The sequence below is a fragment of the Nomia melanderi genome, chromosome 14 (assembly GCF_051020985.1).
Source record: "Nomia melanderi isolate GNS246 chromosome 14, iyNomMela1, whole genome shotgun sequence".
In the NCBI taxonomy this organism is placed as follows: domain Eukaryota; kingdom Metazoa; phylum Arthropoda; class Insecta; order Hymenoptera; family Halictidae; genus Nomia; species Nomia melanderi.
Window position 1 is genome coordinate 6,741,971 of NC_135012.1, and position 26,364 is coordinate 6,768,334.

General features: G+C 51.3%; 2 protein-coding genes across 4 annotated transcripts; one reads left to right on the forward strand and one right to left on the reverse strand.

The window, feature by feature from the left end:
* The first annotated feature begins 1,439 nt into the window (after positions 1-1,439).
* Positions 1,440-21,965, forward strand: qsm (Zona pelucida superfamily protein qsm). 2 transcript variants are annotated; one of them, XM_031992334.2, is made up of 8 exons: positions 1,440-1,930; positions 17,081-17,182; positions 17,299-17,408; positions 17,767-17,942; positions 20,150-20,380; positions 20,458-20,605; positions 20,673-20,817; positions 20,880-21,965. In XM_031992334.2, exons 1-8 carry the CDS (start codon positions 1,864-1,866, stop codon positions 21,122-21,124), a joined length of 1,224 nt encoding a protein of 407 aa, XP_031848194.1. In that variant the 5' UTR covers positions 1,440-1,863; the 3' UTR covers positions 21,125-21,965. The 2 variants fall into 2 exon arrangements, with proteins under 2 accessions (XP_031848194.1, XP_031848195.1); XM_031992335.2 differs by lacking the exon at positions 1,440-1,930 and adding an exon at positions 14,361-14,381.
* Mccc2 (methylcrotonyl-CoA carboxylase subunit 2) lies at positions 21,860-26,155 on the reverse strand. 2 transcript variants are annotated; one of them, XM_031992333.2, is made up of 9 exons: positions 25,863-26,155; positions 24,667-24,920; positions 24,321-24,592; positions 24,103-24,250; positions 23,115-23,530; positions 22,610-22,744; positions 22,379-22,515; positions 22,235-22,320; positions 21,860-22,171 (listed from the first exon to the last, which is right to left on the reverse strand). In XM_031992333.2, the coding sequence occupies exons 2-9, from the start codon at positions 24,903-24,905 to the stop codon at positions 22,054-22,056; spliced, it is 1,551 nt and encodes a 516-aa protein (XP_031848193.1). In that variant the 5' UTR covers positions 24,906-24,920; positions 25,863-26,155; the 3' UTR covers positions 21,860-22,053. The 2 variants fall into 2 exon arrangements, with proteins under 2 accessions (XP_031848193.1, XP_031848192.1); XM_031992332.2 differs by having other exon boundaries at positions 25,689-26,149.
* Positions 26,156-26,364: the final 209 nt, after the last annotated feature.

Here is a 26,364-nt window from a genome sequence, read left to right on the forward strand (position 1 = left end):
AGTCGCCGTGGAAGGAGTCCAATTAGCTTCGGGCTGTGGCGATCGTTACGGAGCCAAACGATTTCTCGTCGACGAACGTAATCGGTATCGGTGGCTCGTTACGAAATCCTTGGACACTTTCACCTGGAGGGCTGGCGGTGCCGCGTCTCGTCCGGGTACCGTGCACGAGCGTTCACGAATATGCACGAGCAACCACGAAGAGGAACGTTCACGGCGCGGCACGGCGCGGCGTTCGCGCTGCGTAGACATCCGTTTGTCTGGCCCCGGTCGGACCATAAGGCCCCAAGGCTGTTCAGCCATCGGTCGAATAAATTTATGCGCGAGCGTCCCTCTGCTGCGGGGGGACGCTCGGAGCCACGGTTTCGTTGACCCAGCCGGGCTTCACTCGGCCAACATGATAATTAATTATCGATCGATCGCGTACAACCGTAAATCATCGGCATTCTCAATCTCGCGGGACGCGCGCTCATCGATTTGCAATTATTTATTCCGGTTCAAGGGCTGCGTCCGCGGCCGGTGACGCCGGAAAGCTATAAATAGGATTAAAGAGTGACTCCGCCGGTAGATTTCCAAGGGAAGATTTCGCGCGGTAAACACACGGCGACCAGTTCTTCGAGTTTGCCGAACGCATTTGCACAGTCCGCTTTGGACAGTGACTCACACAGACCTCTCTCCCTCCTGAGGCCGCGCGCCTACCTGCGTTCCTCTCCCTTTAAAGGCGGAGAATCCTTCCGAGGAACCAGCCGTATAATCGACCCCATAGGCACCGTAAATTGGAGTAGAAATATCGTACCGCCTGTCGGAAACTAAAAATCTGCCCTCGTTAATATCGCAGCGACTCGTGAGAAGGCCAGCCTCCTTTTAAACATGCTTCCCATCGATCCTGCCCGCGGGCGATCGATCCATTAAGCAATTAGGCCGAGAGTATCCATCGATTTAGCATGCATTTCGCATTCCGCGCTCTCGCGATGAATATTTCGAAAGCGACCGGTCGGAGAACTGGTATTTCCGACGGCGTATCCCAGATTTCTTCGAAAACGTACTCCGTAATATAAAGAACGAAACCATGCGAGGATATCGTACAGCCTGCCAATATTTGCGCCAAACGAAATAATCGAATCGTCGAAAGGAGCGAGTTTCGCCGATTCTTCCACGCACTGAAAAATGTCAAACGACGAAACAGGTTTGTACGTAAACATCGTTCCAGCGGCTGGTTTCATAAAACCAGACGAGGCCGGGCGATCGGCGTCGGGAAGCTGAACCCGGTTGAAAAAGCAAATCCAGGAGGAACCGAGCGACGAATTCGCAAGAACGAGGCGAGGAGCGCGGCTCGCTCGCGATGCGAGATACCGGGGGAGCAGACGCTCACGTGCGCGCCGTTAAAAAGATATTGCCCCGTTCCGCGTCGACGTCCGGCCCGCGGGTCCGGTGTGTGTCGGTGTATGGTTCGAACTCTCCCGCCAGTGGCCGGGGCCCCGTCAGTGTCTCTCGCGTTCTCGCACGGGGAACATCTTCCGCTTGCTCGCGTCACGGCTCGCTCGCGTCGCCTCCTTGTCTTTCTCGATTTCCACGGTGTTGCGTGTCGCGTCGCGGGACGCGTCGCAGGGATAGCACAACCGCGATTCGTCAGTGCGAGGACAGTGAGAGAGAGAGAGAGAAAGAGAGAGAGAACAAGGGTTCGTTCTCGAGGAGGATCGGCTGAAAATCCGACTAGATGAGACTGTTCAGCGGCTAGATCCAAATCTACTCCTCTTCCTCCCTTCTCCCTCCCTTCTAACCCTCCTCTTCTCCTTCTTTTTTCACTCCTTCTCGGCCCCCCGTGGTCCGCAGTGTTCAGACCGGGATTTTTGAGTATCACCGGACATGGAGTCTGGATTCTGGAGACTGGCACTGTGCTGGATATGTATCCTCGGCGCGGCGCGCGCGAAAGGTGAGTAAACGACGGTCCGTCGACGTCCCCGATCATTTTCGCGCGACACGCTCCAATATTTCGTGGTTCTCGAAGCGTCACGTGGACAGCGGGTGCGCGACTCAAGGTCGTCAGACGTTCACTCGCCCATCGCGCCGCAGGGACCCGCTGCAGCGCTTCCCGATCTCACGAGTCTCGCGTTCTGCGTCTTTCCCGGAACCCTGGTCATCCGCTCGGCCTCGGGAAAATTGTGCGAACCGCCGGCTATGCCGGTTACTCCGCGCTTAGGGTAATTACGGGATCTTTTGTTCCGCCGGGAGGTTGACGGAAACGCGGCTACGGGAGGCTGGAGTTGGTTTCGGCATTCGCCGATTGCAGGTTTTATTCGTTGTTTTACGAATCTCCGCTGCAATCACCGTTGTACATCGAGTTCGCCGAATGGCGTAGGCGCGAAAGGAGTCGAAACACCGCGCAACACTTTCGCAAATGGATTTGTCGCGGGGAAGTTGCGTAAGGGGTCTAATAATACCGCGCGAAAGCCTCGAGAACCGTGCGATTTAATCGCGGACAATAACGCTGCTCGATGAATCACACGATACTCCTGGATCTCGTTATTCAACCGGCATTGCGTCACGCTTCCTCCAAACAAGGTTCGAATTGAAATTCGAGGGACGGAAATGGATGCAGCAGCTTCTCTTCAGGAACCCCCTCCTCGGTTCCCCAGAATCTTAGTCACGTCGATCGGAAAAGGAACGGTCGAGCAAAAAAGGCGAATGTCGCCGTAAATTTTGATTCATCCGTGTTGTTTCCAGAGATACATCTTTTCTCATCATTTTGTCTTACCAATTAACACACAATCGATCTTCTGCGTTTCTCCATAGATTGCCCCTTCGAATTCTCATCTACCGAACGAAATACTATTCAACCATCGGTTCGTGTAACCAGGAGATCTAGGCGTCCTTTTCATCTCAGTGTTCCATCGAATCCCTCTGGTCTCGTTGAAATCGGAAATCTCCGATGTTCGAAAAGCGTTCGCGATTTCCTCGATCCTCCGGAGCGCGCGAGTGTCGGGGAGAGCCAGAGGCGGAGCTGGTTTTCGTATTCAGCTCCCCGACATTCCTCTCGGTTCGGATTCTCTGCACGTGGGCAGGAGAATCGAGGAAAGAGAAGGTGAAATTCGAGCTAACTTGTTCACTCTCGTTGCTACGCGTGTTCGTCTTCCCCGGGAACATTCGCGGGACCTATGGGAAGGCAACTGTTAGGACGCTCTAAGAGGTGGAATTATAGAGTCGGCTCCAGTACTTTTGTTCCCCTCGCGGGTGGGGAACCAGTGAGCAACGCGTCGCGCCGCGCATCTTCTTCTCCATCGTCGTCGTCGCCGTGAGAGACGGCTAAAAGGGGGTGGAGCTGCAGACAGCCGGCTACCTCGATAAAGATAGAATCCGTGGCAACGTCAATTTCAAGCGACGACCAACAAAACATGGAATAACCGGGCGCAACACTGTAGGAAATCGGTTCGATACGATGTATCGGCTCCGGGCATGCACCAGGAGAAACGAAAAAGCCGGAGATCGAGCGTGACGCAAGAAACGCGTTCAATCACGGAATAAATCGAGCTGCTCGATTAAAATCAAGCGGACTGGCCGCAGCTGTTCGTGGCGCGATGGAGCACCGCGATCCTCGCGGTTTCGACGTACCGTGGTCTCCCCGTGCTTCTTTTTCTCTTCTAATCGCGCGAAAATCGGTGGAATGCGTACGGATACGCGGGAAATAAGATTAATAGGAACGACGCGTTACGACTTGGCAAAAACTCACGAGTTCCCCTTGACTTTCACGCTCCCGAGTTCCCTCTGTCCAGTTTTCATTCTTGGCACTCTCTGCGACATTACGCGTATGCACGTCGCACTTTCTTGCCACGTGCCACGGTGTAGTTAGCGAAAATTTATGAGAACATTCCTAAAATCACGCTACGGAGAGAAAGTAAAGTGTGGATTTCAATTTCTAAAAATTGAATGCGAGCTCTCATCTAATTTAAGTGGGAGAATATGAATGCGATCGTCGAATCGGTAAAGCGATATGATTAGAATCACTGTGCACTGCTCTCGCGAGAAAGCGTAGCCATGAGGCGAAGATCTCGTGCGTTTCGCGATCCGCTGAAACACGTGGCAAGGAATGAGGAATAACGAGAGTACCAGGGGTCGGTCAGTGACGTAGCCGAGAAGCTGGAGGCCCTGCCCGAGACGCTGCACGCGTCTTTCGCCGGCTACTGACCGATTACCGCGAGGAAAAAGCATCCACGAATCTCGGGGCATCGCGTGACGCTGCCGTTGTCCCGAGGCGTTATTGACTCGCTATCATTTCGGCGTCGAGAGTCCTGGGAAAGATTTACGGCCTTTCGATCCTGTCCGTTCGCGATCGCGCGCCGCGGTACGCAAAAAAGTGAAACAGGCTTCGCGTGAGCATTGGCCGCCGAGACAACGGTCACTGTTTCCAATGCTCCGAGGCGATAGAATCTGATAAAAAGATGTTAGACAACCGAAGTATTCACTAAGGGGTAAAATAAAAGATGTCGGAGTTGAAAATCTGCGTTGATCAGAGACTTTTTCGAAAGTGGCCCGTTCGTTTTATCGCGTTTCTCAAGAAAAGTGCCACGTTCGCGCGTATAAAACAATGCGTCACCGTGTTCGAGCAAAAGAAACTTTCTCGCGCAACGATCGCCGATCGAGGGACGTTTGCGGAGGTCGCCGCGCATTTAATTGCAAGACAGCGCCTCGCCGCTCCGGCCTGAGCGTTCGCCTTGTATGCAAAAGAAGTATTCGCGGAAAAGTGAATCGAGTGGGTGTCGGCAGTGTCGTAGCATCCGTTCCGCGAAGCCTGAAGCTCCTGGAAAGCAGGAGAAAAAGGAGACGAAAAGCGGAGGATGAAAAGATCTTCCTATTTGGGCACGGACGAAAGATCGTTCCTCGGCGGAGCACGATCGACCGTCGAGCGGAAAAAGGATCGACAGGGGTTGAAGGGGGAAAGGGGAGAGAAGCCGGGATAACGCGTCGGCCCTGGACAAGGAGAGGACGCGGAGAATGCGAGAGTGTCCGCAGGAATGGGAATCGGATGGTGGGAGTGAGAGTGGGAGTGAGGAATCGACTGGGAGAGGCCATAGGAAAACCGGTTGCCAATCTGCGCGGACGTTGGACATCGGCGAGAGAGGAGAGCGGAGAAAACGGCCAAAAAAAGACCGAGAGGTTCACTCCGGTTTTCAGCAAAGCTAACCCAGACCTACGTGTCGGCCCATTTTCATTGATTTTTGTTCGGGACCACCATGGACGGGATTGCCCGGCGATCGCTGGACGCAATTACGCGTTGCGAGCCCACGGGATGGGATAAAGAGAAATTCAGGGCGAATCACGCGCGAAACGCAGGGAATCGTAAAACGGAGGCGATCGTTTGAGAAGTTCAAACGATACCTTTGGTCGACTCGATCGAGACTGGGATCGAAACGATCCGGTAAGCTGGGGGATCTGGAGTCGACCGGAGGATTACCACATTGCAGCGTTCATCCTGGGACTTGGAAAAATGGAATGCAATTTGTACTCGGGCTTTTGATGGTTGTCCTGCTTTGTTACCGATGAATACCTTTTATCTCGATCTTTTTTATATTAATAACTACGATTCGGTTCTTTAATTCATTAAAGCACAATTAATTGTTCGCTTCTATCTTTTCAACTGCAGATTCCATTCTGGCCAGTTATCCGGCGACCGATCGCCGAATCGTTCCTTCGTGACGACGAGTCGGCCAGCTTTCTCGATTTGGTCGTGGAAATGGCGTTCGATCGCGTTTTCCGTTCGCTGATAAATCACCGTCACCCCTCGATCGTGATCCCGACGCCGACGGCACGAGCACGTCCCGGCGGCAGAGATCGCGCCGTCACGCGCGTTTCACGTAACGGATCTAGTTTTTCCGGACCGATCGATCGAGACGCGCTCGCCACCGATCTTTCCCCACTTTTTCCGGTCGACGAAACTGGGTCTCGACCGCGCTCGATCCGTCGATCGTCACGCGCCTGCCGTTTTTCCCCGACGGCGTTCGCAACGGTGTTGCGCTTAGAAAAAACGCTTTCCGCGCAGTCATCGCGCACCATCTGCCGCTGGATACTGTCGCCGAAGGGTCGCAGCCTCTGACATAGAAGATTTTGCGTGAATAGCCGCGCGTATCAGGACGGCGCGTCGACTATTCTTCGTCGCCTCTTTAACGATCAGCGCCGCGTTGCCTAAGTTATTCCCTCGTAAAACTTATTTACCGTGGAAACGTTCCACGATAAAAAGCTGCCGTTAAACTCTCGAAGACAGAGGGCAGCTTCTTAAACGGTGAATTCCGCGTGTTCGACGCCCCGAGATGTCCCCTAAATCCTACGAGTTAATACAACCGTGCAATAATTTATCCGCATCCCCTTCTCCTTGTCCCCGCGTCGCTTTACACGCGTTTTCCCTCTGAAAAATCTGTGAAACGGCACAGCGGGAAATGGTATTCTCCAGGATGACGCAAGCTTGTCCATAGGCGGTGGTCAGGAAACAGCTCTCGAAGCTGTTTCGGGATACAGCGAATCTCCGCGTCGAATCTCCCCGTAACAATCGAACGTCTCGATATCCTGTCCGTTGGATCATGGCGAGGCAGCGTTTTCCTTGGCGATAGCCTTCTTGACCTCTTCCCTCTCGCTCCTTCCCTGGCCTCGGATTTCTGCGTCTCTGTAGTTCACGGGACTGTTCCCAAAGCCAAATATGGCGGATACCGGTCGAACCACTCGTGGTGCACGCGTGTCACCGCGGGCTGCGTGGGCACGCGTGCCTGTGCGTGTGGAGACGAAGAACAGACAGGAGCACCCACGGGCGAATTCCACGCGTTCGACGGTCGTCGATGCCGTATAAGCTTGCCAGCGCGACTCCGACCGCGTAAAAATCACCCACCGGTACCGCGCCTCCGTTTTAGGTGGGAGAGTGTGTCTTCTTGCGAATCGGGGGACGACCGTACGCGTCGATTGACACGTAAATAACCCAGCCGACTCTTCTCTGGTTCGAGGTAAAGAGAAACTGGTCAGACCTCCGCCTCCCGATATTTTTCCCTTCGACATTTTTTTGACTGCAACCTCCACGAAGCACTTCTACCTTGCAAGACGCTTCGATTGTTTTTCTCGCCGGCCATAAACTGCGATTTTTTCTCGAGCTTCTGCTATAAAAGTGAAACGCATTAGGCGAGTTCAGTAGTTCAGCTCCAAGGATTCCCACCTACCGGATCTACGCATGTGGGACGTAATTTCCAGTTGGTCTCGCGTCGCGTACAAAGTAGCAATCTCGACGGTACGGTGTGTAATCTGGTCGAAAGCCGGCCCTTGTATTTTTAGTTCGATCGTTTAGCTACCGGCAGGGACGGCCGAGGATGCGATGTCCTTCGGAACGTTCTGGATTTTGTCGAATAATCGGCTTCCCGTCGATCCGCTCCATTACGGGGCAGCGATCCGGCACGTCCGCTTTTACAACCGCTCGTTTTCGCGATTGATAACGATCGACCAAACACCGGGGCACGGGTTACGCGCGCGTGCTTCGTCATCGAGCGCGTCCCGGTTGATCGAGAACGGTCGTTGATCATCTTCTCGTCTTTATTAACGGTTCCGGGGACCTTTGGACAATCAATAGTCGTGTTGGTTTAATCTTCATTCGTTACAAAGTGCTTCGGGAAAAGGAGATAGGAGTTTTTGTCGTTTGAACAATGATCCACGAACAATTTCATTTTTCGAGCCACATCGACCGCAGAACGGTCGCCATCGTTCGTTGTAATTTTCATCCAGGGCTTGTAGTGACAGTTGTCGTACACGATACGTTACAAGCTGTAACTTACAACGTCCCCTGCGCATTCTTTTCGAACGCTCGTTTCCCGTTTCCGCGACAACGGGTCCCCGCTCGGTCGTTCCACACAAACGAGCAGACCACAAACTGCGTTCGGCCGTGTGGTCGTGCATTTTACAATCGAGGAAACATCAGCGATCTGATAGCCGACAGCCCGCCGATTTAAATGCGACGGTATTAATGAAGAATTAACGCCAAGGAATGCGAACGATCGCGCCGCATTGCGATCCTAACACACTCGGTACGGATGAAAACTATTATAGTTCCCAAGGCGAATGAATTCCAGGTAGATTCCGAGCGTAGTTCCCAAAGCGATACTATATCCACCGAGCCGATACTATAGTTTCCAAAGTGACTGCGGAATTCGTTGTTGGCAACTACATTTCCCATCCGTACCGAACATGTTAATCAGGTTAGTGCCAGCGAAAGTCCGGCGGACAGTCCATGTGACTTTGTCGTCGGGATCTGTTAACGAAAAGGAAAGACGAGGTAAAAAGGAACAGGTCGCGCGAAAAACGAATGGAAACGTTCGCGAGGATTTCATCGGCTAGATACGAGGCTGCAGGGAGCCGTTGTAAAAAGAAGCGACACCGGTCGTAAACTAACGGCAATGAAATGGCGCGGTTAACGAAACGACCAGCGACCGATCGTTTCGTACCTTCGGGTATCGTATGAACGAAGATTCGCGGGGAACGATTATAATGGTCGTTAGAGAGCCATGTTTGCGCGAATTCTCTGGCCGCCGGTTGGGCAATTAGAATCGAGTTGCGAATAAAGTGGCTTCGATATCGCTATGCGTGATCGATCCACGCGTAAGACGATTCGCGCAAAAACCGCGGCGTGACTGGACACGTAGCGTCGATCCTGACCGCGGATACTGGTCGACGATTAATCTAATCGTTCGACGCCGATCGAAACGGGCAACGTGTTCCCGCAGGAGGAGCTCGGAACGAATCGGGAACAATGGCGGAAGGTTCGAGGTAACCGCCGAGCGGAGCGTTTTTATTTTTTCACACTGAAGTCACGGCATCTTTGTAACTGATTAACGCTGGATATAATTACCGGGAGTCGTATTTTATTAGAAGAGGCGCGAAACGCGAAAGTTTTAATTCCGAGGCAAAATCCAGGGAGCCCCGGCGTTATTTCCCTTCGCGGAGACGTCCGAGAATCAACGAGGAAAGGACGGACTCGAGGAAACAATTAAATCTGGTGATCAGATAAGCGCGCGAGTATCCTCTGGAAAATGTATTCCGCGCTAGGGTCGAGAGCCAACAGAGTCCGGATAATAAAGCTTGCCGGAAGTCGTCCGGAGATAGATCCAGCTCGATTCGATATCTCGACGACAGTACGAGGAAGTCTCCCTTTGAACGACGCGGGATTATCGTTACGCGAATAATTTCCTCGTAAATTATGCGGCCGCGTCCGACCAGATACCTCGCCCGTTCTACTTTCGATGCGTTGTGCGGCTGCCGCGGGCAATTTATATCAAAACTGCGATTATCGGAGAAGTTATTGCCTTGTCAGGGACCGATGCTACGGGTCTCCGGACCAAAGAATTCCAACACTCTCTTCCTCTTTCCGCGCGTCTTATCGCGCCGCGCGCTCGGGGAGGGGACAGAGCAGCGACGAAATACGCGCCTTCCGTAATCTAAACGATTCCCAACGACTTTCGCCGCATCGATTAAACATCATCAATTCGCGTGCCGCGTCAGCATCCATTTTACTTCGGCCAGTTTCCGTATAAGAAAGTGTCATTCTTGGTCTACCGCGATTCGCTTGATTCTTTATCCGCTGCTGATTCAACGCGATACCTTCTTACGGACCACAAAGATCGAGCCGAACCGAAGATCCCGCTACGGTTACGTAATTAGAATCCGTCCAGCGCATCCGTCGAAAATCCGACAGACTTCTTTCGGCGAATACCGCGAGCGCCGCGACGAGAGAAATGGATGCAGCTCGTTGCGCAATCTATCCGCGGAATGCGGGCCGAAAAACGCCGTGTCGAACGGCCGCGTAACGACGCGTGTGAACGTTTAATGCGCCGCGGCCGACGCGGGAGAGCCGAGGCGTAAAACTGTTCAAATAATCGCGCGCGCGCGATTTAATCGGTTCCGCGATTACCGAAAATGCGCGGTTAACGGTAGTCGGCCGGATGCCGCGCATAATTCGCGCACGGATCGCCGCCGTGATAAATTATTCATTCCGCATTCGACGCCGATGCACCTTGCTCTTTGCGCTGAGTTTCGTGACTAGTCGTTCCACGACCCGCCACCGTCGTCGTCTTTGTCGTCCGCCCGGTTCAGCGCCGAACTTTGCTCCCACTCGGCTCTAGCGAGCACGTCCTCCGGCTGCCCGCGCGAGGATCGACGCTAAGGTCGGCTACGAGCAGCGTTTGCCATTCGAATATCAAAGCGATTCTCAAAAGTGTGAAATATTTTCTTGAGAACTATGTTTCACATACGTTCCATCAAAATCAACGTGTGCTGGTTGAAAGGGTTCCCTTGTCAGGTTCAAGACTTTCAAAACATTGAACAGTTGGGAGCTGTCGAATCCTATTCGAAGCGATACGAATTTCTCACCACAGGATTCGCAGTTCCGATAACCCATCACCGGCCGCGAGTTCGAGTTCTTCGTTTTCCACGAGAAAACGGATAAGATTATCGAATCAGGAAGATACCGGGGCGAGATAGCGAGGCATGTTCGCGTCGCTGGTAGCTTTTAGCCAGGCGCGTACCGCGCTCGGTTTCACGGTGGCGAACGCGCCACGTCCGTTCCCGCGGTCCTATCCGCGGAATCGCGGCGGACCGCTAATGATCGCCGATGATCAGTGATTTACCGCTGGCAGCCACTGTAATCGGACCGGCGCGGCTCGTTGCGGCGTACAGCGCCGCTGCCAAAGGAACCGGAATGAAATCACCGTTACCGAGTCCCAGCCGCTCCTCTTTTATCACTCTCGCGGCCGACCTGCCTCGCGCGTCGATTACGAACTTTCGATCCTGTTACGCAGTCCTGTATCGCTGCTGGTGCTGCCGCTGATGATGATGATGCCGCTGCTCGCCGTGCTCCAATCTATTCGGGAGGATCCGTGATTATAGCCGAGAATACTGTGTTCATTGAAAGCGTACCATCTTAGAAAAAACAGGTCGAAGTTAATCTCTATAGCCATTACAGATGATAGACCGCGTTGCTCCTCCTCTATTCACGGTCTCCATTACCGAATTAGCGGTTCTAGATGTTCAGCGGCCGTTTTATTGGATAAACGAGATCACTCCTACAAAACCTACTGCCGCATCCATAGGACGGTATCTGGAGATTGGCTAAAGCATTCAGCTACAAGCTGCGATCCCACAAAAGGCGACTCTAGGTGTTCCAACGGCAGGAACACTCGGGAGCGACCGTGTCCGCGATTATTCCGCGATGGAAACTCCAACGGATTCCTCGCGCTCACCTGTTACATTGTTCAAGCGGGAATAACTCAGGCTCGCGCGTCGCGCGCGCGCGCGCGCGCGTAGATCGCGCGGCGACAGCGACGAGAAGTAATTGAATTATGTAGGGAGCGCGACGTTTGAATTAGCGGGGCCGCCGGCAAAACGCGAGCCGCGAATTTATCCGCGCGACCGCGAAAACGCGTGGCGGCCGTGTGTTTAATTAAAGCGACACGCGAGAAGATCGACCGCCGGCTCTTCTCCGGAAAACGGCGCCGATTAATATCTCGGCCCCTTAATTACGGACCGATGTAGCGTATCGTGTAACGATTAAGAGCTCCCGCTTCCTTCCCGCGGCCGCGACTGATCGATTTGTAGAACCGCTTCATTTGTCCGGCTCGAATTACCGGCGACGCCGTCCGCCGACTACTGAACTCGTTTTCAATTAGTCCGCTGGCCCCGACGCTCATTGGAATCTCGTGAACTTAACTGTAACTCGAAACACGCGACACACCGACGAAGTATCTCGGAAATCCTCGAAGGACTCGGGCTCGTCCGGCGTTCGTTCCGATACGAATCGGAAAGCACGATTCGAAAGATTCGCGCTGGAAACGATTGCCAGGCAGCCGCGATCTACAGTCTCGATCCACGGCGGTACCAGTGGGGCGCCGGCACCCCTGCGGACTCGATCAGCCCGGATTCGTGCCGTTAGGGCAACGGAAATCGCGCGATAATGATCGTTATTATGCCGACGCGACGCGGAGTCGCTCGTTCATCGGCCAATTTGTCGCAGCGGCGGGACGAAACGGAGGGAACGAGCTCGCGTCTCAACAATGTCTCTAATTACGGGTCGCGCCGGTGAGATCGATTTCTCACGAGGGCCGCTCCACATCGCCGCGCAAAAGGATAACACCGTGCGAAGCTCGGTCACGCCCACGTTCCAGCTTCCTGCTCCGCGTTTCGCTCGATTCCGCGCTGTATTTATCGGCACCGGCTTAATTGCCGACCGCCCCACAAACTTTCCGAGTGTTTCGCGTCCTGCCGATACAACCGCGGCGAAATTAACAGTCCCCGACGTTCGTGGCTGGCGCTCGTTTTACAGTTAACGCCAGAACGCTGGGGTGACGGACGGAATGCTAATCGATGCGCGTCCGTACGTACCGGATTTCCACCCTTCCGCGTCGCAGCGGGCCATACGCGGAAAACCGGGCCGAACGGTCCGTTCGACGGCGGGGGATTCGTCGGTGCGTGTCATGGAGATTTCAGGTGTTTGATTGTGAAACTATGGCAGGCTGGATCGTTGAAGATTCATTCTTGGTTGTCTTCATATTATGAAAGACTGTAGGTTTCCATTGAAAAGCAATAGGACATCGTTGGAGATCTTCGTTCTCTGGAGTATTCGGATCACGAATAATCCGCGATCATCTATTGCCAATCAATCAAACGTCGCGGTTTCAAAGATTCGTTATTTATGCATGCGTTTCGATATGACGAAAATTTATAGATTTCAATCGTAAACCACTCAGACATCGCATCAAAGATTACTCGTTTCCGCGATTTCTTTTGTGACAAAGATGTTGAATCGATATTTAATTCATCGATTACCGAGAAGTCAAACGTTACTCGGTCTACATCTATCCTAATATTGCGCATTTCAACGCGAGGGATCGTCACACCCTTGTTTGCCAACGCGTGTACGTCTTTTCACCTGATTCCTGGTTGCGCGTCGCATGCCCATGCCAGTCGATGGTTCTCTCAACTATAACTGTTTACCGCATCGCGGTCTTTTTCCTTCCCATTTTCACGTTCCTTTTCGCACGTTACATTGTCCCAGCCGGCGTAACCAATCCGCGCGTCCCCGTCTCATTATCCGCGCCTATCCTCCTCGCTACTTCCCGCGGTCGATCACCTTTTCCTTACCTCCACCGAAAGAAACGCCTTCCGATACCTCCCGGTCCCTCGTGCTCGTCGACTTGCACCTCGCAACAGCTGCCGCCGCGCGGTCGCCGATTAAAGTGGAACAGCGACGAGCGCGGTGCGGATTTTTACAGAAACATGGATTTCTCTGTTACTTCATAAAAGGGAATCAAACGGATGGTCGTATCCTCTCCGCCGGAGGGTTAGGGAAATTATTAACGAGCGAGTCCAACTAACTGAACGTTCATTATCGCGTTTACTTCTTACGTGCCCACGCTGTTCCGGTTCATTACAAACATCCCATGCACCTGTTATTCGAATAATTACTAGTTTTCTATTTATTTATTCATTCATTCATTTATTTATTTATTTATCATCCGCATCGATCTCCAACCGATGTGAACAGTCCACCGCGATCCTCTAACGCAAGCGCAGTTTCCGTGAACCGCGTCAGAGCTCAGGATCGCGCGACGACGCGTAATTACGCGGCATTACTCCGCTCTTAACACCCGGCCGGTAATGGCGGCAAATTATAATAATCCCGACGATCGTACGTTGCCGCAATTTCCACCTGCTCCTCGATGTTCCAAGCAGTCTTCGCTAGACAGTCGGAGAAAAGGCGTGTTTCGCGGTGGAAGAGGACGGAGACCGGAAGCGGAGAATCTGCAGGGAACAATATTCATGCGAATCCGGGGGAAGCATCCTGGCAGTGAAACTGATCGGTCCCCGTCGCGTGCTGCATGGAAACGTTAAAAACCGAAAGAGAACGCCAGGAGCTAGGGTTCAGGGTCGGGATACTTCCTGAGGATCTAGTAGTGGTGCGTTTACACTAACCGAACGAACGTTCGTTCAGCTTCTATTCTTCGCATTGTTCCCTCACTCGTAATCTTGAGAGCAACCGACGACAAATTTACTCGCAAACGATATCTTAAAATCGAAGCCCGATTTACCAAGAATGAACGACCGCTTCGGACGTCAATGTTATCCAAGTAGTGGGTGCACGTTTCGGTCGACATAAACGCAGCAGAATATGCATGCGAGTTATCCGCGTCGGATCTCGGAGCGAGACGAAGATCGACGGGCAGATACCGTGTCGCTGGTACCTGCGCCAGTAGCCGAGGAGAACGTCGAACCGTTCCAATCGGTAGCTTTAATTGCTCGGGACGGGATGGTAGACCGCGACCGGCGAGGAAAGTCCAACCGATAGAAACGGAAAGCGCCCGGGTAATTACAAGGTAGAGCAGCCGGGATGGAAAAAGAGAAGGAAGGTCGCGAGAGGGCAAACGAGGGTCGCCTCCGACTTCTTTGCGGGCTGCCGAGATCTTAATCTTAGGAGACGGGATACGGCGGGTCGAGGGAAACGGAACGGCGCGCGCGGGGAACGGGCGGGGAAGAATTCTCGGAGCGAAGTGCGTGTTCCACGGATTTAATGGCGGAAAGGAGCGCAGGAAGGAACAAGGATTCTCGCCGTAGGAATAATAAAGATGGTACGAGACGACGCGGGTCACGGAAGGAGTCGCTCGGACGAGGAAGAGAAGACACGGCCGGGTTTCGTAGGCGAAACGCGTGGCCCGGCACGGCCAACGAAAGCGGATCCCTATCGCAGGCATAAATTATGAAGACAATGGACGTGGCACAAACGCGCGCGCACGGTGGACGCGCGTCCGCGGGTGAAAAAAAGCCTCCCCGGCGATTGGTGAACCTACCGGGGCCCTTGACGACCATGAAAAACCGAAACAGGAAGTCGTCCGAGCGTCTGACAGCGCGGTAAATAAATGACACCGCGTGCAAGAAGGCGTGCAGGGTGGGGGAACCCTGTGCGACCAGGGGAAAGAAGGCAATAAAAACGGGGGAGGGAGGCGGCGCGGGATCTCTCGCGGCGACTTCGCCGCGACGCTGATCAAAACACAAAGAGCGGGCAACAGAGGGAGAAAAGAGAAGCGAAGGAAAGAAGAAGGGAACGAAGAAAACGAAGATACGCGGACGATTCTCTGGACATGGAGTCGCGGTCGGGAATCTTTGAACCCGTTGTCGGCGGAGCGGCGAGACGAACGGAGAGTCCGCAGGCGGCGAGGCAAAAACGTAGCGGACGTCGAAAATGAAAAAAGGAGGAAAGAGGGGAACGAGCGAACTAAAGAAAACGGGAAGGGGCGGAGGAGAAGGGACGAAGAACCCCGGGGAAGAAGAAGATGAAGAAGTTTGAGGTCACGGACCTTCGCGCGGGGATCGGCGAAGAGGGGTGCAGGTGGCGGTGCTACCTCGGAAAGCGTTTAAACCCGCTAATGGAAAAGACCGCCGGACCCCCGGGGCTATTTGAAAGCGACACGCAGCACGTTCGCGTAATTTACGCGTTGACCGCGCGTTGATGGACGCTCGGGGATCCGTGGACCTGCTTTCAGTACACGATCAGCCACGGGTGACGTTTCTACCTCCGGGTTTGACCCCGAGGAGATTGTATTAGGACGCGATGCTTTCCTGTACACGGTGTATCCGCTGGAAATCCTATCCCTTGCATCTCGTGAACGTTCGCCTGGTTGTTCAACATCGTGTCACGAACGCGACGATGGTACTTCATCGTGAATCATTGGCCGGCCCAGGGACCTGACCACGAGATAGTCCGGCTGCAGATGCGGCCCGTTCCCGTGATCGTCGTTGAGTCGTATATACGGAACGATCCCCTCGATCCGCTGTTCCATATGTATCCCCCGAGCGAAATGATCGTTTCCCACGTTTCGCCTGTGCAAATCCTGTGTCGCGACGCGGGACGACCGTCGATCGTGGGCTCCGATCATTACCGATGATTCGATAGTACCGATGTTGATCCTAGGGATGATCGCTCCGTCTGAATGTTCGGTAGCCACGGTTTCTGTATCGTTCGTCGATCGAATTAGTCGAGCGTCGGTCTCGTTCTATCTGTTAGGGTCTATCACGTGCCCCGACGATCCGCGTCCCGGAATTCAATTATCCGTGGTCGGGCGGGGCGTTCTTTCGCATCGCGATAATGCGAACCGGTGGTTTCGGTGAGTATCGCCGCGCGGCCGGACGTTACGCGGCGAACGGTGAAAGTATCTATCATCGAGCGCCGCGAATAAACAGGGACCAACCCAGTGGGATATACGTCAGCTCTCGCGATGTCGAGCTGGTCGCTTTTCAAGGTCGGGACGTTTACGACTTTATGGGGCAATTACCGTGGTATACTGCAAGTTAGTTTGCGGCCTGGCCGCCGCGGACTTCTTCCTCGGCTTCTTTTTCCTCCGTCGCTGGACGGGATTCGTTCGTCGGATTCGTTCGTCGGATTCTTCTGGCAGTTCGGAATAAACTTTATACTTACACGGCCGTTGAATTTTATTTCCGAGATGTTGCGAAGTACACGGCGACGGAGAAAGGAAGTCGTTCAATTATCCATACACCAGTTTACTTTACGATAAATAATTATGGTCGTCCCATTATTCGTCGGAGGACGTGAGAAATATGAAAAATTTTCTCATTTCGCTGGATCGTAGGTACAGCCGGTGTAATCCGTCCTTCGAGTGTGTTCTGCTGCCGAGAAAGGGAAAATGAGGACAATTTGCGTTAAGTAGGAGGCTCGCCTCTTCGCTTTTCCTTCAGCTCCACGCGGCAATTAGGTCGACGAATACCGGATGCCGCAACATCGTGAAACGCGCGACACTCGAAACCGCGCCATTTCTTTTCTTCCTGGCACGCTTTTTCCAAAAGCATCTATTTCCCTGGTGCGGTATCGAGCGATATATCAACGACATCCCGCGAAACTGGTTCGAATACTGCGTTTTGCTACTGGAATTACAATTTCCTGGTGTCCGGGGTGCTTGTAACTTCGAGGAAGTTCCACCGATCGGTTCGCACGGTGCACGGGCCGCGATCGCGATCCCGGCGAACGATTTTTCAAGCGAACGGTGTTGTTTGTTCGTTCCAGTCCAGAGCAAAGTGAGATGCTCCGAGCAGTGGATGGAGGTTGACATCGTGAGGAGCAGCCCGCGGGCGAGTATATACCTGCAGCAGCTAAAGGACTTCCCAGGTAAAGATCGATCCGTGTTCCTGTCCCCCGTATTACCGTGGCCAGCCGTGAAATATAAACGGGAAGTCGAAGACTGGCCGCTTTACACGCTGAAATCTACCTATCCTCTTTTCCAGACGAGGCCTGCAAGCCCCAGCTGAGCAACGGCGTCGCCACCTTCCGGCTATCGCTGCTGGAGGAGGACATACAGCGGTGCGGCATCACGAAAGTCGTTAACAAATTCTCGGTAGGACGTGGTTACGATCCTCGAATAATTAAAACGATCCGAGGCGATCGGGTCGGCTCCGATCCGCGATTTATCCCCTTTAGATCAAAGCTCCATCCCCGAGAGATATTGCCTCGTCGAGATAAATTTCCTATTCCGGCGTTCGCGCGATAAATTCACGTCGGATCGATTACGTTGCTCGCTGCAAACAAAAGAAAGGAATCGATTAACCTGCATCCGGCATCGGTTCGATCTCGATGCGCCAGATACTATATGAGTGTTCGCGGTGAGACTCGGCCCTGTCGGAGGACGATCGATTGTTCTCGGATCCGACCGGCGAGATCTCTGATCAAATATTACAGCCGGTAATGATACACAGGGTCAGAAGGTGTACTTCCATCGGATAATAGTGGAGGAGCCCGCTGACACCAGCAAGCACACGTTCACCGTCAAGTGCGTGATCACCGAGGTCCTCTTGAAGCCTGGATTACCGATCGCCTCCAATCACACCACGGTTCGGCGCAGCGTCTTTCCGGCCGGCTTTCAAGAACCCGAGTAAGTTTCCAGCGTGTGCCGACTCCGGCCTCTTGGTAACAGTAGCGACGGCGTGCTCGAGATCGGCACGCGAGCGTCGCGACCAACAGCGAAACACCTGTTGCCCGCGGACAAGAGCGATTGCACGCGAGTTGCGTTTTCGCGTCAAGGCCGGCGCTCGTTTAATAGATTCGCGTAGACAAGAAACGGCCAGGGAAACGGTTCGACATCCTTCGCGGGAGGCTTCCCTTCCACCGGAGTGTGACACGCAAACTGCGCATCGCGAACGCCTTGAATTTTCTGGGTCGGTTGCGAGAGAATAGGATCGTCCCTGGGCGAAGAGTTCGCCAATGATTTTAACTCGATCGTGCAACCGTGAACCGACGGTAAAAGTAACGAGCACGGACTCGATGGTAACCCGAGCTAGATGATTCTCCAGAAAATAGTTTCGTCCCGCAAGTTTTTTGCTCGGGGGATGGTGAGCGCCTTGATTCATGACGCCACGATCCATTTATTCGTCGACCGGTACGGTCGAGCAGGTGCTGGGAAACCTGAAATGTAATTTTAGCTTCGTACCACGTCGCGTTGCGGAGTGCTCCGTGTGTACCTTTTCCTCGGTCGTTCGATAGAAAACTTCCGTCGCGAGTCATTCGTACGCTCGACCTATATCGGTAAAAAGCGACAGGTAGCAGGCCACTGTCCGTAGGACATCTTTTTATTTCACCGGGACATGTAAATGTCGCCTAAGAGACCCTAACGATCCTGTTTACGCTCGGCATTAGAACCCCGGAATATATATCGATGTGTATAGAGTATATCAATCTGTCTATCGCTACACGATTTTAATGAAGCAATTACCTTGGCAGGCTACCCTTTACCTTGTCCCTTAGCCAACGATTCACTCGAGGCGATTTACAGGAGCGTTCGTTAATCCGTCGTAAAATTATAACACTAGTCGCGTGTCGATCTGGGGGGGGGGGGGAGAGAAATTCCAAGATGCCTAGGGAAACTCTTGAACTGATCGAGTGATGTAGGAATCCTGAGACGCCTAGGGAAACCCTTGAACTCTTCGGGGAAAACAGCGTGGATGCTCCTAGCAGGAACGCTGCTTGCCAAATTGTGATTTACGAACGCACGACGATGGACACGTATTTACATACCGGCCGGCCACGGACAGCTGCCTGGAAACTCGTAATGTAATTTTAACTCGGTGCCGAGTGGACGGCTGTCACGCGCGGGATCTCTCTTCCTGCTTCCCGTGGACGAAAGTCAGCTCCGTCCCGGCGACATTCTTCCAGTGCGTTGTCCGCGCGGGACACAGGCCGCGTGGCGAGCGAGAGGGAGAGACTCGATGGGAATTTTTCCGGCGTTCCTGTTTTGCGGTTAAGCTAATTTATTGGCACTAATCGATCGTGCCGCGGCGATCGCTGTTCCACGCGGATTCCGCTGGATCCTCCGATGTCGCTTCTCTCCCTCCTCATTTCTCCTTCGACTGTTTCTCTCGCGCAACCAGGAAGCCGTAAAATCTTTATTGTTGAATTATCACGCGGTATCTCGCGCGCGGCCGATCCCCGGGGTCGCGAGCCACGCAACACGGGAAAATTCTTTCCCGATCTTGATAACTGTTTCTGCTTCCACGAAGTCGATGGAATTGCATGCTTGCCCGATCGGATGCGTCCATTCAGATTAGGGATTGCCGCGCGAGCCATCGGCCTTTGTGAATGCCCGGACGACCCGTCGATTGCTCTGTAAAAAATTCTTTGCAGCTCTCAATCCAGTGCGCATCTGCTCGATCGAGATAACAGGGTCAGGACTATTTGTCGCCCGCTTTTTGTTCCTCCCGTCATCTCGATGCCCCGTGATTCCAGTACCGTTTCTGGCCAACGATCTTCGGGTCTCTCCGCGACGACTCGTGATTCCGCAGAAGGAGAGACGCGCGATTCAGGTTGACGAGGATTCGATGACTCTCGAAAATAACCCCGACCCCGCCGATTCGTTCCTCGCTTCCCGGTGTTCTTGCGGCCGTAAATAGGTTAATTTTCTCCTAACTGTTCCGAGAAACATGTAGATCATCGCGATCTTGCGATTCCTCGGTTTTTGCCCCGGGGAACCGGGTAGTTCGCCAGATGCCAGCGGAATCTTCTTCTGACGCCGAGGAACGGTTGATCGCGGAACCTGCGATTTGCCAGCGGAAATTGAATCTATTGTCGTTTGTTTCTCGTGCGCAGCATGGTCGAGATCAGGGACGAGATCTCTGAGTCAGCTCCTATGCCGATCTTAGGGGTCGGTGTCAGACAGGGCGGCACCTTGGTCACCGGCGAATTGAACGTCAGCCCAGGAACACCTCTGCAAATGGAGATCTTCCTAGACAATCATTCGGCGCCGATTTACGGACTGTTGGTCAGCTACATGCTGGTCACCGACACCAAGTCGCAGGAGGAGACGATCATTATTAACGGGTAAATAGAATTCTTTGACCGTTTCCCGCGGTTGCTCCGAACGGGACGATTGTTCAACTTGATTTTTACTTGCACAGTTGCTCCGTGGATCCGTACCTCTTCGAGAACTTCAACACCGTGGACGGTGACTTCTTGACGGCGAAATTCCGGGCTTTCAAGTTCCCGGAAAGTACTTACGTGCAGTTCCGCGGAACAGTGAACGTCTGTTTGGACAAGTGCCAAGGGGTAAGTTGACAGTCAGACTCGCAGAATGACGCTGTCGAGGTTTGTTTAAGTGATCCTCTGACCGCAGATCGAGTGCATCAATGGGCAAGTAGGTTTCGGTAGGAAGAGAAGGGCCATAGAAGCCTCGAACAACGACAAGAACAAGATCTTCGAGGTGACCATGTCCACGTTCATCAAGGTGGACTTCGAGGAAGACGCCATTGTCGACAAAGGTAAATTCCCGCGTGCTGTTCGTAGTTCTCCTGTTTTAATGCCGATTCCACGTGCTCGACAGCTCTGTCGGAAATGTACATCAGAAAAGGGAAGAACCGGACGAAAGCCAGAGCCGTGATCGCGGAAGAAGTCAGAGATCAGGCTGTCCCGACGACGATCAGAACAGAGGAGAGAGCTTTCATTGCGCAACAAAGGAGTGAACAATTTAAATACAATGTTACTGAGACGGAGACGAGCGGCTCCTCGTGTAGAACGATAGCTATTGGCTTCGCTGTTGCCCTCCTCTGTCTCTGCAAGATGTTGTAGGATTCAAGGAGGAACCGACTTACTTCAGGAACGACGAACGATCGCTGATTGTAAATAGAAGGCAGCTAGTGAACCAGCCGGGTTCGAGCGAATCGTCGAGGAGAAACGGACCGAGTTTGGAGCCGGACGTTAGTATAATTCTTTTCCTTCATACGTAGAAGCAACGGTGACCTGCGAACGCGATTCCGCAACGATTCAAGAAATCCGATCGACTCCTTGTAGGAGTTACTGTAACGACGAACGATCGCGATCCGTTTGATACTGGGTTAAAAAGAAAACGTGCTCAAGGTACTTCTCCGCTCTGCGACCGTCGAATTTCCGTTCATATCCGTCCCCCGTGCCCAATCGTTGTCTTTCCTCTTTATGATCTTAGTTGTACGTTCGTGAATCGTTTAATAAATAACAACCGGCGTGTCTGCACGCCGAAAGAAAATCGGCCTTTGCGAGCGGAGAATGCCGAAGACCTAGTCGCGCGGTCAGCTGTAACATCGTGGTACGACTTCAAGCAAATATAGAGAATCACAGAGGTAATTAATCGCTGCTACAATATCCGAGCGTAACTATAACGGAACGCCGCTAGTGTAAAATAGCTATTAATAAAGAGGGGGCCGACGCGTCGATACGCGTAGATTCCCGCTCCTTGTCGTTCCTCTCTCCCGTGCAAGAGCGTGTATCCTTGCTTCGCAGTTGCGGCGAGTGACGGGGAACAAAGAAGAAGGCTAATGAAAACGCGCATTGAAATATACAAAAAAAAAACCATACGCATATACTTGGATTGTTTAACACTCATGTATACATGACGACTCCGTATAAAAAAAAATATATATATATACATAATGTATTTCTTTGGCTTGTAATAATATCGAATAGACAAACGTCGATCATCGCAGTTCGGTTATGCTTCGATACTCGCGGCTACCACGGTCCGTCTACATGCGGAATATTCCGAATTTACTTTCAGGAATCGGTGCGTTCAGCGTCGCTGATAAACTGAGCCCGAGCACCAGTCTGGTATCGGCGGGGTCAATCACACCGTCGTCCCATAATCTGTAAGAATGATTTAATTTCGTGACTTCGCGTTTTCAGCTTGAAAATTTTAGCTAGACTCACCTGGCACTAGCGTAATAGGGGTTGCTTTCTTGCTCGAACTTCTCTATGATTGGTCTCTTGATCTTTTCTTCCTCTTCCACGGACCACTGTTAAAGTCAGCAAAATTGAAATCCTGTCTAAAACGATAAATCTCGACATCTGTACCTGTTTGCCTTCTCGCTCGCACTGTTGTCTGCTAATCTGAACCATTACTCCTGCAGCTTGTTCTCCTCCCATCACAGATATCTTGGCGTTCGGCCAGGAATAGAGGAATCTCGGGGAATAAGATCGACCACACATTCCTGTCATCAAGTAGATATAAGTAAAGATGATCAAGGTTCCTTTACTGTTCAAAGCATCGAATATCTAACCCAAAATGCTTTTATATTAACAAACCATAGTTTCCGGCTCCGTAAGAACCACCTATCAACACCGTAATTTTTGGTACTTGAGCGCAGGCGACTGCAGTCACCATTTTCGCTCCATTCTTCGCAATACCTCCAGCTTCTGCATCTCTTCCCACCATAAACCCTGTAGTTTCATAGCGAACGTGTCGTAAACTGTTACACAGGGTATATATACTTCGAGATAACGATATTCAGGGAGATCATAAGTGATAGTCAATTTTTCCATATTAGTTTCCGCTTTAGACCGTTTCTTAACGCGTTAAATGCCGCACAATTTTACAGAGTAAAATTATTTATAATATAGAAGTGTTTTCAAATAACAATCGTTTAATTGAATCAACTATAGTAATTCGATGCGGCTGGAGGTCACGGGTGACCTCTAAGGCATTGAACGTGTTAAAATACATGTCTGGGCTCAGTAACCTAGAATGGAGTCCTCGCTGCATCGTTATCGCGAAGTGTACTATTGTTTCAACGAAGCAGTAGATACGGGCCTGTGATATTCTGCAAGAAGATAAGGGGAATCTTCCGTTGCGCACAGAGCTGTATGAAATGCGCACCCTTGAGGGCACCTTCCGAAAAGAGCACCCCATTATTCGCGACTATTCCCACCGGATAACCGTAGATCCTAGCAAACCCAGTAACCAAGGTTTCACCGTACTGCGCTTTGAATTCGCGGAACTTGGATCCGTCAACGATTCTGGCGATCACTTCTTTCACGTCGTAGGGTCGCTTCAGGTTGGTGCCAACGATACCATAGATCTCATCGACCGCGTGAGCCGGTACGTCTATTTGCTTGCTGATGTTCACGTGCATCGGCCTTTGCCGGTTCAAGTCACTGACGATCTGCCGGGTAATGTAAAGAGCGTGATGGTCGTCCATCGCGTAATGGTCGGTCACTCCTGATGTCCTGAATCCAAATCACGGTAACTGAGCCACCGAGTTGCAGCATATCCAGTGGCGGCTCGTAACTATAATTAGTGGGGATGCTGCTCCAGAAAATGTTTAGCCTTTGTTTTTAAATGTTTGTATCTTTTTTTTAAACGGGAGGATTGCTACTGACATTAAGCTTAACACGTTGGATGCCGCACAATTTTAAGGTGCAGAATATGCGAAATGAAAAAGATACAATATTATAATATTTCACTGAATTGCGTTGTTGTTATCGCAGGTTTGTTTTCCCGAATGTCACTGCATTAGATAACATTATTTATAATATAGAAATGTTTTCAAATAATCATCGTTTAATTGAGGAAATCGCAGCAATTGAATTTGACCGGGGTTCACCGGTGACCCCAATGGCATTCAACGTGTTAAGGATTATATGTTGTACAAGTATAAGGAAAGAATTAAAGAAAAAAAGGACTCATATTAAATGTTATCGATAATATCAAGTGGAAATTGGGGGTGCTGCAGTTCCACAGTGCCTATGCGCGAGCCGCCACTGAGAATATCTATAATGTAGAATTATTTATTAATTACCGGCAATGTACCGCCGCGCCACCCAAATCCTCTGCAGAAATGTCCTCTCCCGTGGAAGCTTTGACTAGAGGTGGCCCCGCCAGGAATATGGTACCCTGTTTACCCACAATCACGTTCTCGTCGGCCATCGATGGTACATACGCACCCCCTACGAATTAATATTATTAGCCAGTCAAGTGAAATTCGTTAGAATCAACAGAAATCGATAGCGAATAGACCTGCCGTGCAGCTGCCCATTACCACAGCGATCTGTGAGATTCCCTTCGCGCTCATATTCGCCTGATTATAGAAACTCCTGCCAAAGTGCATTTTATCCGGGAACACATCGGACTGTCTAGACAAGTTAGCGCCACCGCTATCCACTAGATATATACAAGGCAGGTTATTCTCTTCCGCGATCTCCTGCGCTCTCAATTGCTTTTTCACCGTGATGGGATAATAAGTTCCGCCTTTCACCGTTGCATCGTTGGCGATAATCACGCACTCAGTCCTACGCGAACAATCGTACTTAAAAAGGAATGAATTCCTCTGGACATTTTTATAAAGACAATAAACGACATCTACCCTGCCACTCGACCGATGCCGGTGATAAGACCACCAGCTGGCACTTCTTCTTTTTCGTACAGCTCAAAACCGGCTAATTGAGAGAATTCAAGAAACGGAGACGTTTTGTCTAGAAGAGTGTCGATCCGTTCTCGCGGCAAAAGTTTCCCCTTTTTCATGTGTCTTCCTCTCGCTTTCTCTCCTCCACCCTCCACGATTTTCTCGACCGTTGCTTTGAGTCGCTTCACCAGGTGTTCCATTTGCGTATAGTTCTCCTAAAGACAATGCGTTTGTAACTTTTTGACTCCGGCGCGCTCTCGGAGGAATCCATCGGTATCATGTCAGTCGCTGCGACTGGTTGTCTACTGACTGGAGATTCGATACCATTTTTAGGATTAAAAAAACTAATAATTGCAAATAAATTAAAAATATCCATTTTTGGATACTATGTATATATTGATGGATTTACAAGGGTGTGTATATACGCCTTTCGTAGTCAAAGGGTTAATTCTGTCTCAGTTTATTTCCAGGTACGTTATGGGACTCAAAACACAATTAACATTCATTTTTTTCCATTTAATTACCGTCTGGATCCACGAGTAACGACTTACGTAAGAGTGAAGTAACAATGTGCATATAAAGTATGAAATTAGGAGGCAATTTGCATTCTTCTAATACACATATGTCTGTTGGAGTAGTTTGTTTTAGTGTAACACGGTATGCGTGAAATTGTGTAATAGACATAAATTAGATTATAGCAATGGCATAACAATGGATCTATGGGTTGAGTAAGCATGCGCGTTTCAGACGGTAGAGCGCGACTCGCGGAGCGTGGACGTGCCTTCAAGTTATTTCAACAGGCGCTTGGACTTATTATCGCGCGAGCTGCGATAATGGAGGACGTCACGCGGCTGATGTGGCAACGGTTGTTATACTTTTCTCTTAACGACACGAGAAAAGTACAATGAGAGTTAAATTGAAATGTAAGGTGAACGAAACCACGATCATTTGTGAATGAGAATGACCCAGCCGATCGATCTAACCTGATACTCCGCCGAGTTAGAGTCTTGCGAAGTACCGATGATAACCGCTTCATCGTGAAACGTCCTCGTGAAGTAACGCAAGTGCGTCAACAGCAGGTTGCTTTTTCTTAACATTATGTGTTACTGAATTTTCTGTATCACTGTTCGAACTCACGTATCACACCGTATGCTTACAATGCTTGTAACAATAATTCACGCATGCCAGCGAGTTTCGACTGCTCAATGAGAGTCTCTTCTTTCCAATAAGGAGCCAATCACTGTGCCCATTCATTGTAGCCAGCGGTATAGCGATATAATCTGTGACGTGTAGATATGTATCTTTCAATCATGCATGATTTCAACTATAGAAAGAGTGGGGAATGTTTATTGTTTATTCGAGAGATATCAGTTTCGCCTATCTCACATTATAGATCAGATAATACGTATGAATATCAAGTGTAAAATTAGATTGTTCAGCACCAAATGAGGTTAAGATGATGTACTTCCATCGTAGTTCGTCAAAATCAGTGCAGATGGTGGGACACAGGATTTGCCCCCAAGGATATGTAACCGGCTACGATGATAAGTAAAAAGTGTACCCACAGATACGTTATCCAATGGGATTTCCTGCAGTTCTCAAATACCGACTTCGGATATTTCAAAGTTTTCAATTGTTAATCGCACGAGGGAGCTATCG